Here is a 16,552-nt window from a genome sequence, read left to right as displayed (position 1 = left end):
CAACTTAGTAATACACGTGTAAGGTTGTTGCTTTGAGTTTTTGTGTCCTGCCTCTCTCCTATTTGTCTAAGCTCCGGTCTAGAAAGAGAGCCCCGCTACACACCAGGCGTTTACGGGACGGGAAGCTGGCCCTTAAAACACCTAGCATTACAATTATTATTATCTTTTCTTCGTCCAGTCTTCTCATTTGTTTTTCTTTTTTTCTTCTTTTCTTCCTCTTTTCATCTTCAGCCATCTCTCTTGTCCTTCGTCCTCACTCCCTCTCCCTCTCTCTCCCTCTCTCCTGTCCCTCCATAACTTCCTCCCATTCTCTGCACAAACGGGCCTCTTGGTAAGCGAGTGTGTCGCCATAACAAACTTTCACAGCTGTAAAAATCATTTCAAAAATGGGTTTCTTTGAGCAGACTTGAGGACTGGCCAGATATCTACATGGAAATGGGAGATCATTCATACTATTGTAGCAAAAGATCAACAGCTACGGCTCTCTCTCTCTCTCTCTCTCTCTCTCTGTATATATATATAGAGAGAGATATAGATACAAAGATGGATAGATATAGATAGATCCACTTGTGTGTAACTGATTCCAACTATATCAGCATTAAAGCGATATAAAAAGCATACATGAGAAAGCATTACGAGAACACATGGATGGAAGAGTAATATTTTTCTGATTTGCAAACATTTTCGTTCCATTCCGTCCCCTGCAACTGTGAAACTCATAAATTTTCGTTTCAGCATCCGTTACACGAGCCTGATATGGTCGCTACTGTACACACAACGCCATAAAAATTAATAATATTGAAAAGCGGTGGCTTATGTCTTTGGACTGTGACGCTTTTTTTTTTCTTTTTTCTTTTTATTTTGCTTTCATCTTGCCACTTCCTATCGATTTTTATCAGCTCAATTCTAGTCGTTTAAGGAAGCTCTCGAACACCTCTTCCTTAGCTGTTTATTTTTGGATATCGTGGTTGTAATGCTAGGTGTTTTAGGGTCGGCTTCCCGTCCCTCTAACGCCTAGTGTGCAGTTGGGTTTTCTTTCTAGACCGGAGCTTAGACAAATAAGAGAGAGGCAGGACACAAAACCTCAAGGCAACAACCTTACATGTGTATTGCTAAATTCTACTGTGGAACGGGCAGATGACACAAGTACAGGTATACTGGACAATTATAATTCTAAGGCCTAGATATGGGGTGTTAGTATCGAGCAGGATACTACTCATGACAAGCTCGGGTAAGGTGAATATACTTGGGGCAGAGAGGTTATGCACTATTATTGTACGAAAGTCTAGGTTCTGTGTTCTGGTGGAGGTGGTGGCACTATTTCACTGCGGGTAGACTAACGGGTTTGTTGGTCTGGTCGTTAATTATTACTTTTGCACTGGGGCCTCCGTATGATCTTAGTGTGAGGCGGTGTCATCATCTGGTTGCGTGATCACTGAGACAGACCGGCATTTCACTACCTTGCCGTGTTCACTGTTTCACTGTTACCTTGCTTATTCCACCACTTATATTATTACTGTTGCTTTTTTCACTGACTTCCTCTATTCTGTTAACTCACTGCTCTGCCCTTACTTCACTATGTCACGGACACTGTGCTTTCACAATCACTCACTCTCGGGTCTGGGCGTAGTGGCGGTCAGCCACAAGGGCGGCTGAGGTGACTCAGCCTCACTACTGACGGGGCTGTGTTCCGCCAGGGGCCACTGTATTCAGGGGCCACGGAATCACGCGTAGGGACATCCTCTCTTGTCCGGGGCTGCTGGTGGCGAAGGGTCTTGTGCTTTCAGGGCTTGGGGTGGGAGTCTGGCCCTCGGGACTGGGGCCGAATAGCTGCCTGAACTTCTCGCTCAGGTGCCTAACGAAGGATGAAGATCTCCGGCGTCGGGATGTAGGGAGGTCCCGCCCGGAGGTCCGGGGGGCAGTCTGGAGGTCCCAAGGGCTGCGGTCCACGGCAGTCGGGGACGCCGTCAGGAGGGGGCTGCGGCGTCGGCCTACGTCGGGGTCCGCCAGGCGAGTCCTCTCAGGAACTGGCTGCAGGAAGAAGAGCCTGGTGGTAGTCACGGGGCCTCTCCAGTGCTCCTCCAGGCTGGGGGCTCCCTCTGGGTCGTAGGTTGGTGGACAGGAGTCAGCCCCTGACGGAGGAACGGCCACTGGCCGTCTCCTACCGTAGGGCCCGGCTACTGGCCGTGGCCTTCTAGGGGCGCGGCTACCAGCCGTTGCTAAGGCCCAGCTACTGGCCGTGGCCTGGGGAAGGAAGCGACTACAGGCCGACTCAGGGGCACCTTTGGAGTGGCTTCCGGCCTTCTCCTGACGAAGGCAGGAGTGGCTACCAGCAGTCTCCTCGTTACCTTCGGAGCGGCTGCAAGCTGTCTCCTGTAGGAGGGTGGAGCGGCTACAGGCCGTCTCTTAAGGGGCACCTTCAGAGCGGCTACCGTCCGTCTCCTTGTTACCTCCGGAGTGGCTGCGTGCTGTCTCCTGTAAGAGGGTCGAGCGGCTACCGGCCGTCTCGTTCAGGGCACCTTCAGAGCGGCTACTAGCCGTCTCCTGTCAAAGGCCGGAGCTGCTACTGGCCATCTCCTTCTTACCTCCAGAGCAGCTGCAGGCCGTCTCCTGTGGTAGGGTCGAGCAGCTACTGGCTGTCTCGTTTGGGGCACCTTCAGAGCGGCTTCTGGCCGTCTCCTGACGAAGGCAGGAGCGGCTACTGGCTGTCTCCTGACAAAGGTGGGAGCAACTACCAGCCGTCTCCTTGTTACCTCCAGACCGGCTGCAGGCCGTCTCCTGTAGGAGGGTCGAGTGGCTGCCGACTGTCTCATGGATGCTGACTGGAGCTGGAGTAACAGCTCCACCCCGTGGTTGTCGGTGGTCGTTCGTTCGTTCGTTTTAAGATTTCCTCCACCTATAGTGGAGGCCGGGCCATACATTAGCCCGGTAGTCGGCTCGCCCAGAAGGTAATCTCGTATTCCTGCTATGGTGGCGGCGGGAGAGCTCCGGGTCATAGGTGCGTGCAGCCCTGGTGGACATATGTCCCTGTCGTCCGGAGTCCAGGTGCGCTGTATATGCTCCTCTGTGGGCTCCTTCTGGGGGTGCTGGGTTGCCCTCGGTGATATTATACTGCATTTTAGTGGTTAATGCTCTTTTGCACGATATTTATGTAGATTATGGCGATATTAGAAGATTTTGTATAACGAAGAAGAGGACAGCAAAGTGTAACAAGCAAAATAAACTGTTCAGGGAGAGGTGTTAGGGATCTTCCTTAACCGACGTGGGGTGATAATGATGATGATGATGGTGATGATGATGATGGAAGTGATGTTGATGTTGATGATGATGATGATGGTGGTGATGATGATGATGATGATGGTGGTGATGATGATGATGATGATGATGATGATGGCGATGATGATGATGATGATGGTGATGGTGATGGTGATGATATTGATGGTAATGATGATAATGTCGATGATGATGATGATGATAGTGATGATAGTGATGATGATGATGGTGGTGGTGGTGGTGATGATGATGGTGGTGGTGGTGGTGATGATGATAGTGGTGGTGGTGATAATGCTGCTGCTGCTGATGATGATGATGGTGAAGATGATGATGATGGTGTGGCTCGTTTGTGCGGCGAATAGGCAGAAGTTGTGGAGGGAAAAAAAAGAGAGAGAGAGAGAGAGATTTAGAGGGAGGGAGAACGAACAAGAAGAGGTGGATGAAGAAGAAAAATAAGAGGGAGAAAAGTTAATAATGACAATAATAATAATAGTAATAATAATAATAATAATAATAATAATAATAATAACAATAATAATAATAATAATAATAATAGTTACAAAAGGTAAAAAAGCAATCTGGGGCAAGTTAGTATGAAAGCCCTCTAGTCAGGAAACAGTGTTATGGAAACGATGCACAGCCGCAGCATGGGCTTTTTCTGCAGCTGAGCAAAGTGAAATACGCTACAAAAGGACGAAAATCTAGGCCAAGTTAAAATAAAAAGAGTATTGCATGGAAGGATTAATGAAGGCTAAATATTACCCATTAAGCTCTGAAAGTCTATGTCCTTGGTTGACTAAAATCGACGTGAGGTAAAGTAGCAAGAGTTAAATAATAGTTGCGTCATCGGATTGCAGGTGTTAATGCTGAACGGTTGAAAGTCGGCACGTCACTGCCCGTAAAGGTGGGAGAGAGCTATACAGTATAGCCCGTGTGTGTGTGTGTGTTTACCTTATGAATGCGCCCGTGTTTTTACTCTGTGTGTGTGTGTGTGTGTGTGTGTGTGTGTGTACAGAGTTCCCATGTTACCTTGTCCTATTACATTAAAAAAAAAAAAATCTAGTTACAAGAGGAATTTTACCTCATTTTCGGGAAGAAGAACATAAGGATCAAGAATTTTCTCTCCTCTGTAATGCATTTTCTTTATTACGCGGAGAGCTTCGTCCTTTTTCGTCCTATTTCTCGTTGTTCAGTGATAGAATAAGACAATACTATGGCAGTGCACCCTGTTCGTTGCACTTTTTTGTGACCAGCACTGTATTATACTGTTATTCTCTTGCAACAGCCCACCATTCAAGACTGGGCGATGCCAGTTTTACGCCTATGAAGAGAGCAGACTATGGTTCTCACTGCAAAAACAGATCTAAGTTGGTAGTGGTAGTAGTTGTATTAGTAGTAGTAAAAGTAGTAGGCTAGTAGTAGTAGTAGTAGTAGTAGTAGTAGCAGCAGCAGCAGCAGCAGCGCAGCAACGGCAGTAGCAGTAGTAGTAGTAGTAGCAGTAGTAGTAGTAATGGTAGTAGAAGTTGTTATTGTTGTTGCTGTATCTCAAGTTCAATAAATATGATCCCACAATGGACTGTAGACTAAAATTGCCCTCGTCCTGCAGTCCTCCATCATTTTGGTGGGATAGGGTGGGATCTGAGAGAGAAAAAAAATGTGTGTGTGTGTGTGTGTGTGTGTGTGTGTGTGTGTGTGTGTGTGTGTGTGTGTGTGTGTGTGTTCTTACCTAAATGTATCTTAACAGGAATGAGTCAAGCTCGTACTGTCCCTTGTATTATACAATTTTTATTATACATATCTTTGAATTATATGAACAGTTTTAGCACACACTGTTTCAGTCTGTAGTGCATTCCACTGATCAATTGCCCTATTTGGGAAAATGAATTTCCTTACATCTTTATAATCTCTCTTTTTGTAGTTTTTTTGCAGTGTCCTCTTGATGTTGCTTATAATACATTATGTCTATTTTTCTCTTTTCCTGTGATGCATTTATATAGCATAATCATGTCTTCTCTTTTCCTTCTCTCTTGTAATGGTGGTTGGTTTAATATTTCTAGTCTTTCTTCATAGCTTAGATCCCATAAGCTTGGCACCCATCTTGTAGGGGCCCTTTATACCTTTTCAATCTTATCTATGTGTTTTTTGAGATGTGTATTCCAGACAACAGATGCATACTCCAAAGTTGGTGTAACGAATGACGTGATTATGTTTCTCAGCATGTCTTCATTTATGTATATGAACGCTACACTCATATTAGCAAGCAGTGTGTATATGATAAAGGGTGCAACAGGAAAGAAGGTTGCTGGTTCCTTGAAAGCAGTGATAAGAAATGGGGAAGTGAGCATGGAAGTGAAAAAGTTACTACATGACGGTATTGTGATACCAGCTCTAACGTATGGAAGTGAAGCTTGGAACTTGTTGGAGGGACAGAAGTCAAGAATGAGAGCAGTGGAAATGAGTTATTTGAGAGGAGCATGTAGAGTCACATGGAGAGAGACTGACAAATGAGGAAGTGAAGGAGTGTTGTGGTATGGATGTGGATGTGATAGGAAGCGTTAGGAGAAACACACTGAGGTGGTTTGGACATGTGGAGAAGATGGAGAGCGAGAGACTGACGAGGAGAGTGTATGTGAGTGAGGGGGAGGGGGGAGAGGGAGGGGGAGGCCAAGGATGAGATGGAGGGATGGAATGGAGAGGTATATGAGAGAGGGGGGTGTGAGCTGGGAGCAGAGCAATGAAATGGCGGGGGATAGGGCGACATGGAGGCGATTTGTTTGTGGCCACCCCTTACGGGATTAAGGCGTCTGGCAATAGATAGGTAGATAGCTTGTGCATATGTTCCGTACTTTCTCATTGATGTGTGTGTGTGTGTGTGTGTGTGTGTGTGTGTGTGTGTGTGTGTGTGTGTGTGTGAATTCATTTAAGAATAATACATATTTGGCTTCATGACCTTGGCCTCCGGGCCTGTGGTCGATAGCCAGTAAATAAAATAAATAAAGAAATGGTTTCACAGCCTATGCCCTTCTCCTAACCCCTCTATGATTACCGTTTTATGATAAGCTGCAAGAAAACAGAGAATAAAATAAAGCAAACTAAAAATGAATAATAAAAGACCTCCTTCACGACAAGGTTGCAATTGATCAGCTCCACTCGATCTGGCCGAGCTGACCCATCAGCCAAAGGAAAACAGCCGCCACTGCAGGGTTGTCCCTTGCAGTGAACCGATTTTCCCTTGCGGTCGACAGCGCCTCGCAACAGCAAGATGCAGGGAAATGTATGGTTTGGTTCCTGGATGGATGTCGCATTTTGCGTTTCTCCACCCAGTGGACAAGGACACCATTGTGGGCTCCACTTCACACTTTTTTTCCTCCTTGGGGGTGGGTGCTATATGGCTGCTAACCAGCGCTGTAAATGGTTTCCTGGATTACGGGAAACCATTAGGCTTGTCACTCAGAACAGAGCCAGTTGATTTGTGTGTGTGTGTAATTCACCGGGTAGGTCAGGATCACTTGATGGTCGTGATCGTCAGCTTTTACCCTCCCGGAAGGGAGCTGAGAGCTCATATAGTCCGATCTAAGGGCAAGGCTGTGACCTTCACACACGCACACACCCGTCCCCTTGCTCAAGGGGGACAGTAACCACCCACTTCGTCAGTGAAACTTTTCGCAACCTGAGCGAGGCGCGAACTCCCGTCCACCAGTTGGCAAGCGAGAACGTTATCACTGCACCAGCGAGCGGTGTGTGTGTGTGTGTGTGTGTGTGTGTGTGTGTGTGTGTGTGTCCGACTCTGGGTATAGGCTTCACAGCCTGCTCCCAAGGCCCAGTAGTCCTCCTACATACCGTACACCTCTACACGTCACCGCTTCGGCGCTAACACTCACCGTCCATATTAAATACCTGCTAGGGCTGTCTCATACAGGACTGGTGCACTGGTATTAGCGGGGGCATTTTTACACGTTGGCGGGTCTTCTAGTAGATCAGTAAAGTCTGATATTTATGAAATTAAAATCCTTTAACTGTTCCCTGCCCCAGCCGGGATTTGAACTTGGGTCCGGTAGGACTGCAGACCACCTCTCTACCGGTTGAGAATATTAAACCTGACAGAAAGGAAAAGAAGTAGGAAGAGAGGAGGGTAGACAGACAGAATGCTAAAAGGTGGAGGAAGAAGCAGGCAGCATTACATAAAGTTGAGTGGATGACAGTCGCCACCACCTACCACCAACAGGGCACGTTAGGTAAACTGAAACACGCAGTAAATATGGGCGCTGTTGGTCTTACGGCTTGGTAATGCTAAAGATTAAAATAAAGGCCTCTAGAAAAAAGTAAGCAGGCAACAATGGACATACGCGTAGACTACTTCACGTTTTACAATGCGTCAAGAGTTGTCAAACATCCTCCTGATAAAGCAGTAATAGTTTTTACTTCTCTTCCAGAAATGAAAATCCTCACACTCAGGATCTTAAAAACTACGCACAGCAGTAGAGAAGGTCAATGGTAACGCCACTAATGAGAATAAAATTATAAAGTATAAACCGATATGAGAGGGCGCGTCTGTTTTTAGAAAGTGCCCCCTCCATCAACACTGTGAAAGAGACGGGGATGCAGCAGTTCTTGAAGGCACCAAGAGATGGCAGGCCGATCTGTTTTTCTTCCTGACAGTGAAATCAGTTTTGGGGTTACAATGCCAAGTGAAACTACAGATGTGAGCGTAAGCTTGTGTTTCATCCTTTAGCAGGAGAGGAGAGGCTAGAGGTAGCAAAATGAGCCTTATTATGGACAATAGATTAGAGACGATGGACACAGAGGCCGAAGTGAAGAAATTACAGGCTTTAGTGAAGGAGTTAGAGCTACAAAATGAAGAATTGCGGTCAGAACGGCAGCAGTTGATGAAGGAGGGAGGTAGTGGGGGCGGATCTCCTCTAGCCCATAGTAAAGATCATCCCTCGGCACCTGGTACCCCTAAACGCCAGCTGGATTCTAATCTGGAAAGCATGGAACCCATTGGCCTAGAAGAGACCTGCCTCAGTGATGAAGAGACCTGGTGAGTCACACCTGCACTTTTGACATTGAACTTCCACTGTACATTTGCACATGTTGACATTATGTAGTGTTCACATTTTGTAACATTGGTAAATTAACTTACTGGAACTGTAAAGTATTTAAAGCTTTCTTGATTGTCCCTCTTTTTCAGAGCCAGTATTCTGCTCATGAATGAATCAGCCCAGGGTGGTCTAACAGTTACTGTAGATTTCTGTAGAAAATAATTAGGAACAGTCAGTAGTATTAACATATGTTACCCAAGACTGAGATGAGATGGAGGGATAGGGTGGAGAGGTATATGAATGAGGGAGGGGGAAGAGTTGAAGAGAAGGTAGCCAGATGGCAGAGGACAGAATAACATGGAGGCAGTTTGTTTGTGGCCACCTCCTCTAGGGTTAAGGTGTTGGTAATTTTCTGGCAGATGCCCCATAATTATTTTTCCATAGAACCTAGAGTGTTTTGATAGTTTTTGTTGTGATTCATTCAAATCTGTCGCTCATCGTCTAACTGTCGGAAATGCATACAGTAGTTTAAGTTACAGGTTTTAGTAAACCAGCAGTTTGGTTGGTGGGATGATCATATCAGTGGTTAGAATAGTATGAATCACACCAGCAACTATCAAAACAGTCTAGGTTCCATGAGGTAATAAGAACAATAACCAAAACTAACCCAACCTATTTTACCTACATTTAAAGGTAGAATGTCCTGAGAACAAAGAAATTGAGTGCTGGCCTCGTTATCCTCAAAGCATTCCTCGAAAATGTGACCGGGAACTGAGCTGCAACCTTCACAGAGGGCTGCCATTGAAACACTAAATTTAAATAGCTCAGCATATCTTAACCTTTCTCAACCTCAGCACCCCCTGCAGTAAGCCGCACAGCCCAGCACCTCTATACATCAGGTTGCTGGGACTAGCCTACAGTTGCTACACTGCTACAGTTGCCATACTACACTACTACAAGGATAAAGTAAAGTGAAGTACGGTACTCCTTGACAGTTTATTTTATACATTCTCCAAAAATAAAATATCTACAATGCCAATACTAAGCAAAACCAATATAAAATATGTTGCATTTTCCAGCACCCCCTAAAATTGACTGCAGCACCCCGGGTTAAGAACCACTGAACTAGAGGATAGGGAAAGGCCTGTTCAAACTTAATCTTCTGATTAGCTGTGATCAGGTGCAAGATTCTGACGTAAGAGAGCATCTTCTTTCTAATTGACTGTTTTGTATCACGTTTGCAGCCCACTCTCCTCCCTGTCCTCCCCCCAACTACCAGAAATCCTGCTTCATAATGGCGGGTCCCCAGTATATACTGTATACAGTATTTTAAAGTTGTAGTTTCACATACTTCTTAGATATTTGTGTTGGTTTCGTATTAATAAAAGTTTTTTATATCGGTAAGATCCATTTGCAGAAGTTATCAGAACTGGCAGGCTTGATGTGGGGCATCTGCTAGAGTAATGCTGTACCAAGGTGTCTAGTACCAATAGACAAAGATTAGACTTAAGGCTAAGTGCTGACGTAGCAGTGCAGGAGTGAGGCAGCCTGGAGTGGAAATGAGCTGGGTTTTGAAAACTAGAAATTGTGAAAAATGAGAAATCTGACCCCACTCTACAAGAATGCATTAAGAATGGAAGGTGAAAATGCAATCCATTGTGTTTAAATGAAGTTTAGACAGAAGAAAACAAAAAAAGCTAACTCAGTATAACTGTGTGCACTATGAGGTCAATCCCGTGGGCCGTAAATAAAATCTGATTAAATATCGTATAGCTGTAGACTGTACTGTATATATGGTACCGTATAGGTTATATACTGTATATATCTATCTATCTATCTATTGCCAAATGCCACAATCCCGCAAGGGGTTGCCATTTGACTTTGAGTTATTTGTTTTACGTGGAGGGGCACTAACCCTCCACCAACCCACTTGTTGACACGTAGGGAGCACGTATGGTTTGGTTATATGGTTACCACCCAGCATTGTAAATGGTTTCTTGGCTTACAGGAATATATATATATATATATATATATATATATATATATATATATATATATATATACAGTAGAAGTCTTATTTTTCGGCTTCTATGGGACCAGGCAAGTGCCGAAATATCAAAATTGCCGAATTATCAAAAACCCTACCCACTCAGTACCTTATATGTTTCGGTGAACACTATCATCACTACTCATATCATTACAAATGTGCTTGGAGAGAGTACTGTATACTGTTTGATACTGTACAATACTGTAATGAATACAGTACTATACATGAATATGAAAAATAAAGAAATTTGTGAACATACTGTATATAAATGTAATGATACAGTAGGCCTACAAGTTCACATGCACTTACCTAAACTTATAGTATATAGGTTCCTTAATTACATATGTACAACAGAAGGGGTTGATTGGAGTCTGCTACTGCTGGAAGAAGTCCCCAGCAGTAGAGGGGACGAAAAAAATTGGAAAATCTGCTGAACAATCAGAGATTTTCGTAAATGGGACTATTTCTCAAAACTGCCGAAATGTCAGATTTGCCGGGGATTTGGATGCCGAAGAACTGGACTTTTACTGTATATATATATATATATATATATATATATATATATATATATATACGGTATATATATATATATATATATATATTGTATATACTCACCATTGTACATTTATATACTATACAGTATAGTGAAATGAGTGAATTTTTCTCTTTGAAGTTTGGATTAAAACAGGGGTGTGTCAGACATCATGGTTGTTCAGTCTGTAAATGGAGAGAAATGAAGTCACTGAATGTACAGTGGGGATGGATGATGAGAAAATGGAAAATGTAAGTGTATTTAAGTACAGGTACACCCAGGTTTAACAATACAGTTGGTCAGGTAAAAACGCATCGTTAGGCAGGTTATCGTATATCGGGGTAGATTTAACATGTAGCTAAAGTAATGGGATATGTGTTTCAGCCTTGGGTTTCCCGCCTGACCAAGTCAAAAACCCACCCAAATGAGCCCATAAACAAATTTAAAGCCAATCTGAATGGCCTAACGGCTGTAAAGGAAGCTAACCTAAGCCTCACAGCTGTATATAAATAAACCAACAAATAAAATCTGAAAATCGTCAAATAGGCCATAAGTCTGGAAAAAAAATAAAGTTTAGTAAACAGTACTGGTACCCCAAAATGACAATGTTCACCCCACCTCTGGCTAAAACACATTATCCTAATCTAAAAACAGTTTATAAATCAACCCAAACACACAATTTTAGTCTACAATATCATCAAAATTGGTAAAAAAATCAAAACCCATTGTTAAACTGGGGTTTGGCCATTGCTTGGCGGGGTATGGTGGTACGGTATTTCTACCCCCATCGTTAAGCCGGGGTATCGTATCTAGGGGTTTTTATGTCCAGGTGTACCTGTGCTTGGGTAGTGTGATGAGTAAGGATGGAAGTTTGGAGGTTGAAGTGCTTGAAAGGGTACATCAGGGAAAAAAGGTTGCTGATTCTCTGAAAGCAGTTATGAGAAGTAAGAAAATGAGCATGGAAGTAAAAAAGTCACTGCATGGTAGTATTGTGATACAAACCCTAACGTATGGAAGCTAAGCTTGGACCTTGTTGGATGGGCACAAGCCAAGAGTAAGGGCAGTGGAAATGAGTTATTTGAGAGGAGCATGTGAAGTTACATGGAGAGGCAGACTGACAAATGAGGATGTGAAGGAGCATTGTGGTGTGGATGTGGATATAGAAAGAGTTAGGAGAAATATGTTGAGGTGGATTGGCCATGTGGAGATGGTGGAGAGTGAGAGACTAATGAGGAGAATGTATGTGAGTGAGGTGGAGGGGGTGAGAAGGAGGGGGAGGCCAAGGATGAGATGGAGGGATGGAGTGGAGAAGTAAATGAGAGAAGGGAGTGTAAGATGGGAGGAAGGCAGTGAAATGGCGGGGGACAGGGCAACATGGAGGCAGTTTGTTTGTGGCCACCCCTTACGGGATTAAGACGTCTGGCAGTGGATAAATAGATTGTCAGCCTTGATAGAATATTAGTAGTACGGTACCGTATTAGTTATTTTTTCTGTAATTGAATATTAATGTTAAATACCATAATATTAGCTTTATTATTATGACAATATTAATATTATTTAACCCTTTTGCACACGGATAAGTTAATAGGTTTTGTGGGACATGATGCGCCTGCTCCCCCCCCCCCTGCCCCCCGCCTGCTGCATGCTCCAAAAATGTGTATTCTCAGCTTATTTTCACCACCCAAACATATTTATTTTGCCTCAAAACACACGTATTCCTATTCGTTGATGTTTGTTCTACACGTTAAACAAAAAAAAAAAAAAACACGCTATACATATGTTAGGGCCGTGTGAATAAACATTCAAGAGCATACATTTCACCTCCCAACATCATAAGTCAAATGTTTACAACTCAATCTCTACATGTTATACCATGATTGGAAAGAGAATTTTATTAGCTTTCAAATGCCGGAGGTCCCAGTTTGATATGAGGTATGGTGTTCAAGTAATAAGCGAAATATTAAAACCCTTTTCCGACAGACAACAGATTTTTTTATTCGGGGAGCTCTAGTGAAAAACTTTTCATATCATGTTTTTGTTTTATCATCCTATGCAGAATTTAATTGGCTTTCATTTGAGCCCACAATGCAAAAAACTACAGTGCACCCATGCTGTGTCGTGACTGTAGGGAGTTTCCTGCCTTCCTCTAAGCTATTGCACGTATTTCACCAATTCTTTGTACACTAGATATGCACACTATATTCACGACTCCTCGCGTCGTCAACTGTGAGACCATACGCTTTGATGAGTGCAGCCTTCATCATCTCATACGTGAGATTGTCTCCACGAATTCTGTGGAGAATATTGAGGGCAGGGCCCTCAAACAAGCTAAGAAACTGGAGCCGCTTAGCTGCCTCATCCAGCTGGTGCAGCTGTGCCATGTCTTCGAAACAAGCTATGAATGGCTCAATTCGCTTGCCTTCCTTGTATTGAAGGAAGTTTGAGGCGTGTGGTTGCCAGAACATGTGCAGGAAGAGCACTCGTGGAGCTTGGGTAGGCCCGCACCAGATGTGCCTGAAGCCAAGGAGTCTTGCTTGAGCTTCAGCATCTCAAGTTCATGTCTCTTAGATGCCTCGCGCTCGACACTCGTGTTCACGTTGTTCTCGCTGATGTTCGTGTTCTTGTTCTCGCAGTGTTCTCACTCGTATTCAAGCTCTGTTTCACGTTGGTCTCGCTCGTATTCACGTTCTCTTGCGTTCCTCACGCTGTTCTCGGTCATGTGCGTGCTGTTGTCGCTCATGTTCGTGTTAAATTCTAAGCTCTTCACTGGCATCACTCACGCTGCTGTTCATAACTAAACCATGAGAGCACATATTCTTTAAATTTCCTTGTGGTCGGTAAGCCCCATATCTTTGGCTTCCTGTACATATATATTAGTAGCCATGATGCAAACTCAATTAAGGCTGAGTAGACTAAAGACAGAACACTGACTGCTGTTCCACAGAGAAATACTAATAATCAAAAGTAAAGAATATAGGCACAGGTTGGTGGTGACCAGTTTTATTTAGTTAAACTGATAAAGAAAATAAGAAAAAAAAATGCAACTGACTGGGAAAACTATTACGTAAAATTAATAGAGATGAATCAATAACCACCAGTAAGATAGTGCCTATAGACTTTAATGATAACAGATACCTAGGTGTGAGTGAGTGAGTATTATTTCATTAATAACTTCAGAGCTAGGAGTTAATATCCTGGCAGGGTTCCCAGATGTCATGGGAGAGATGTGAATTTAAGAATTTAAAAATATCTGATATTGCTCAAAAGTAGAGATGAGGAATTGACTTGTGAAAATCAAGTAGTGAGTTTTACTTTATACTGGCTTACTTTGCCGATTCTCTAAAAACGAGAATTTATAAACTTTCTCAACAGTACACAGCAGACACTAGTCGCTCATGAATACTGATTGTTAGTGCTGTTAGCCTCCTGAGAAAGTGACTCCACCCCTGACAGTCAATAACTAATACTAATAATAATGGACAGGTTCTTGTCGCTTAACTCCTGGCTGGCACAACGGATTTAAGTTTAATACAGAAGAACTGGCCTAAGTACCAGTTATGAATACCGGTACTGTAAAGAGTTTGTGCAAACTAGGAGCAGCAACTAGGGTAAGCTTCTATCTATCTAACTATTGCCAGAAGCCTCAATCCCGTTTGGGGTGGCCACAAACAAATCGCCTCCACGACGCCCTGTCCCCAGCCATTTCACTGCCCTGCTCCCAACTCACACCCCCCTCTCTCATATACCTCTCCATCCCATCCCTCCATCTCATCCTCAGCCTCCCCCTCCCTCTTCCCCCCTCCACCTCACTCACATACACTCTCTTCGTCAGTCTTTCACCCTCCATCCTCTCCACATGGCCAAACCACCTCAGTGTGTTCCTCATAATGCTTCCTATCACATCCACATCCACACCACAAATGCTCCTTTATATCCTCATTCATCAGCCTGTCTGTCCATGTGACTCCACAGGCTCCTCTTAAATAACTCATTTCCACTGCTGTCACTCTTGACTTGTGTCCTTCCAACAACGTCCAAGCTTCACTTCCATACGTTAGAGTTGGTATCACAATACTGTCATGTAGTAACTTTTTCACTTCCATGCTCACTTCCCTGTTTCTTATCACTGCTTTCAAGGAACCAGCAACCTTTCTTCCCTGCTGTACCCTTTCAAGCACTTCACCCTCCAAACTTCCATCCTTACTCATCACACTACCCAGGTACTTAAACGTACTCACATTTTCCAATTCCTCACCATCCAACCTCGCTGTACATTCACTGACTTCACCTCTCTCAAAGACCACCACTTTACTCTTCCCTACATTCACCTTTAGATTCCATTTCTTACACACTCTTCCAAATTCATCCACCAAGCCTTTCAGCTCCCCTTCGTCTTCACTCAACAACACAGTATTATCTGCAAACAACAGTACAGGGAGTTTCCAAACACTATCCTCTCTCACCAGGGCCACTCCAACATCCACTACCCTACCTTGTACCTCTCTCTTTTATTACCCCATCCATATACAGATTGAACAACCATACAGACATGACATCCCTGTTTCAACCCAACCTTCAAAGAGAAAAATTCACTTAGTTCACCATCCACACGCACTGCAGCCTTAGCACCATCATACATACTCTTCACAGTACTCAACAACTTCCCGTTTACTCCATATATTCTTAATACTTTCCACAATCCTTGTCTATCCACCCTGTCATATGCTTTCTCCAAATCCATGAAAGCCGCATACAACTTCTTTCCCTTCTCTAGGAACTTTTCCACTAAAGATCTAAGAATGAATATCTGATTTACACAACCTCTTCCCTTCCTAAAGCCTCCCTGTTCTTCTCCAACTAATTCCTCTGTTCTTTCTCAAAATCTGTCAATAAGTATCCTACCATATACTTTTCCTATTATACTAAGAAGACAAATGCCCCTATGATTACCACACACTTCTTTTTCCCCTTTTCCTGTGTACAAGAGAATAATTATACCTGACTTCCAATCCTCTGGGACTCTGCCTTCCTCTCAGGCCAATCTGCATATCTTCCACATCCATTCTACTACCCTACTATCCCTCCCCATGCTTCAGCATTTCACCACACACTCCATCAATTCCTGGGGCTTTCCCCAATTTAACTTTCTTCATTGCTTCCACAACTTTTATCGTACTGATTTCTTCCTGTCTTCTCACCTCCCTCCTTCTCATAGCCATTCCCCAGCCACTTATACTTGCATTACTTCCATCCCCTACGTTCAACAATTCCTTAAAGTGTTCTCTCCATCTGCTCACTTTTTCTCCCTTCTCCATTAGTAATCTACCATTTTTATCTTTCACTCCCCTGCTAACCTCACTTCCACCTTGTCTTACTCTCTTCACCGCTTTCCAGAACATTTTCTTACAGTCCCTCCACTTTACACTCAAATTCCTCATCCACTCTCTTCTTACTCTCTTACTAATCTTTTCACCTCTCTCTTCCTTTCTACATATAACTCTCTCTTCCGCCTCTCAACTTCTTCCACACCCCTATTTCTCATCCATTCATTGTATGCTTTCTTCTTTTGTGCCACAGCCTGTCTCACCTCTTCAGTCCAACACGCTGTTCCTTGCACCCCCCTCCGTCTTCTCTTCCTCCCACACACCACATCACTAT

General features: G+C 43.8%; 1 protein-coding gene across 1 annotated transcript in view; it reads left to right on the top strand.

Annotated features, from left to right (window-relative positions):
• The first annotated feature begins 8,024 nt into the window (after positions 1 to 8,024).
• Positions 8,025 to 16,552, top strand: part of LOC145390899 (uncharacterized) — a 71,861-nt gene continuing 63,333 nt past the window's right edge. Inside the window, exon 1 of the mRNA XM_080265636.1 lies at positions 8,025 to 8,314. Within this exon, the coding sequence (XP_080121762.1) occupies positions 8,034 to 8,314 (281 nt within the window). The 5' untranslated portion in view covers positions 8,025 to 8,033. The remainder of the gene's footprint in view (positions 8,315 to 16,552) is intronic.

The sequence above is a fragment of the Coenobita brevimanus genome, chromosome 16, assembly GCF_032717465.1.
Source record: "Coenobita brevimanus isolate Jiangsu-jjx chromosome 16, ASM3271746v2, whole genome shotgun sequence".
NCBI classification, from domain to species: Eukaryota; Metazoa; Arthropoda; class Malacostraca; order Decapoda; family Coenobitidae; genus Coenobita; species Coenobita brevimanus.
This window is presented reverse-complemented; position numbering and strand designations above follow the sequence as displayed.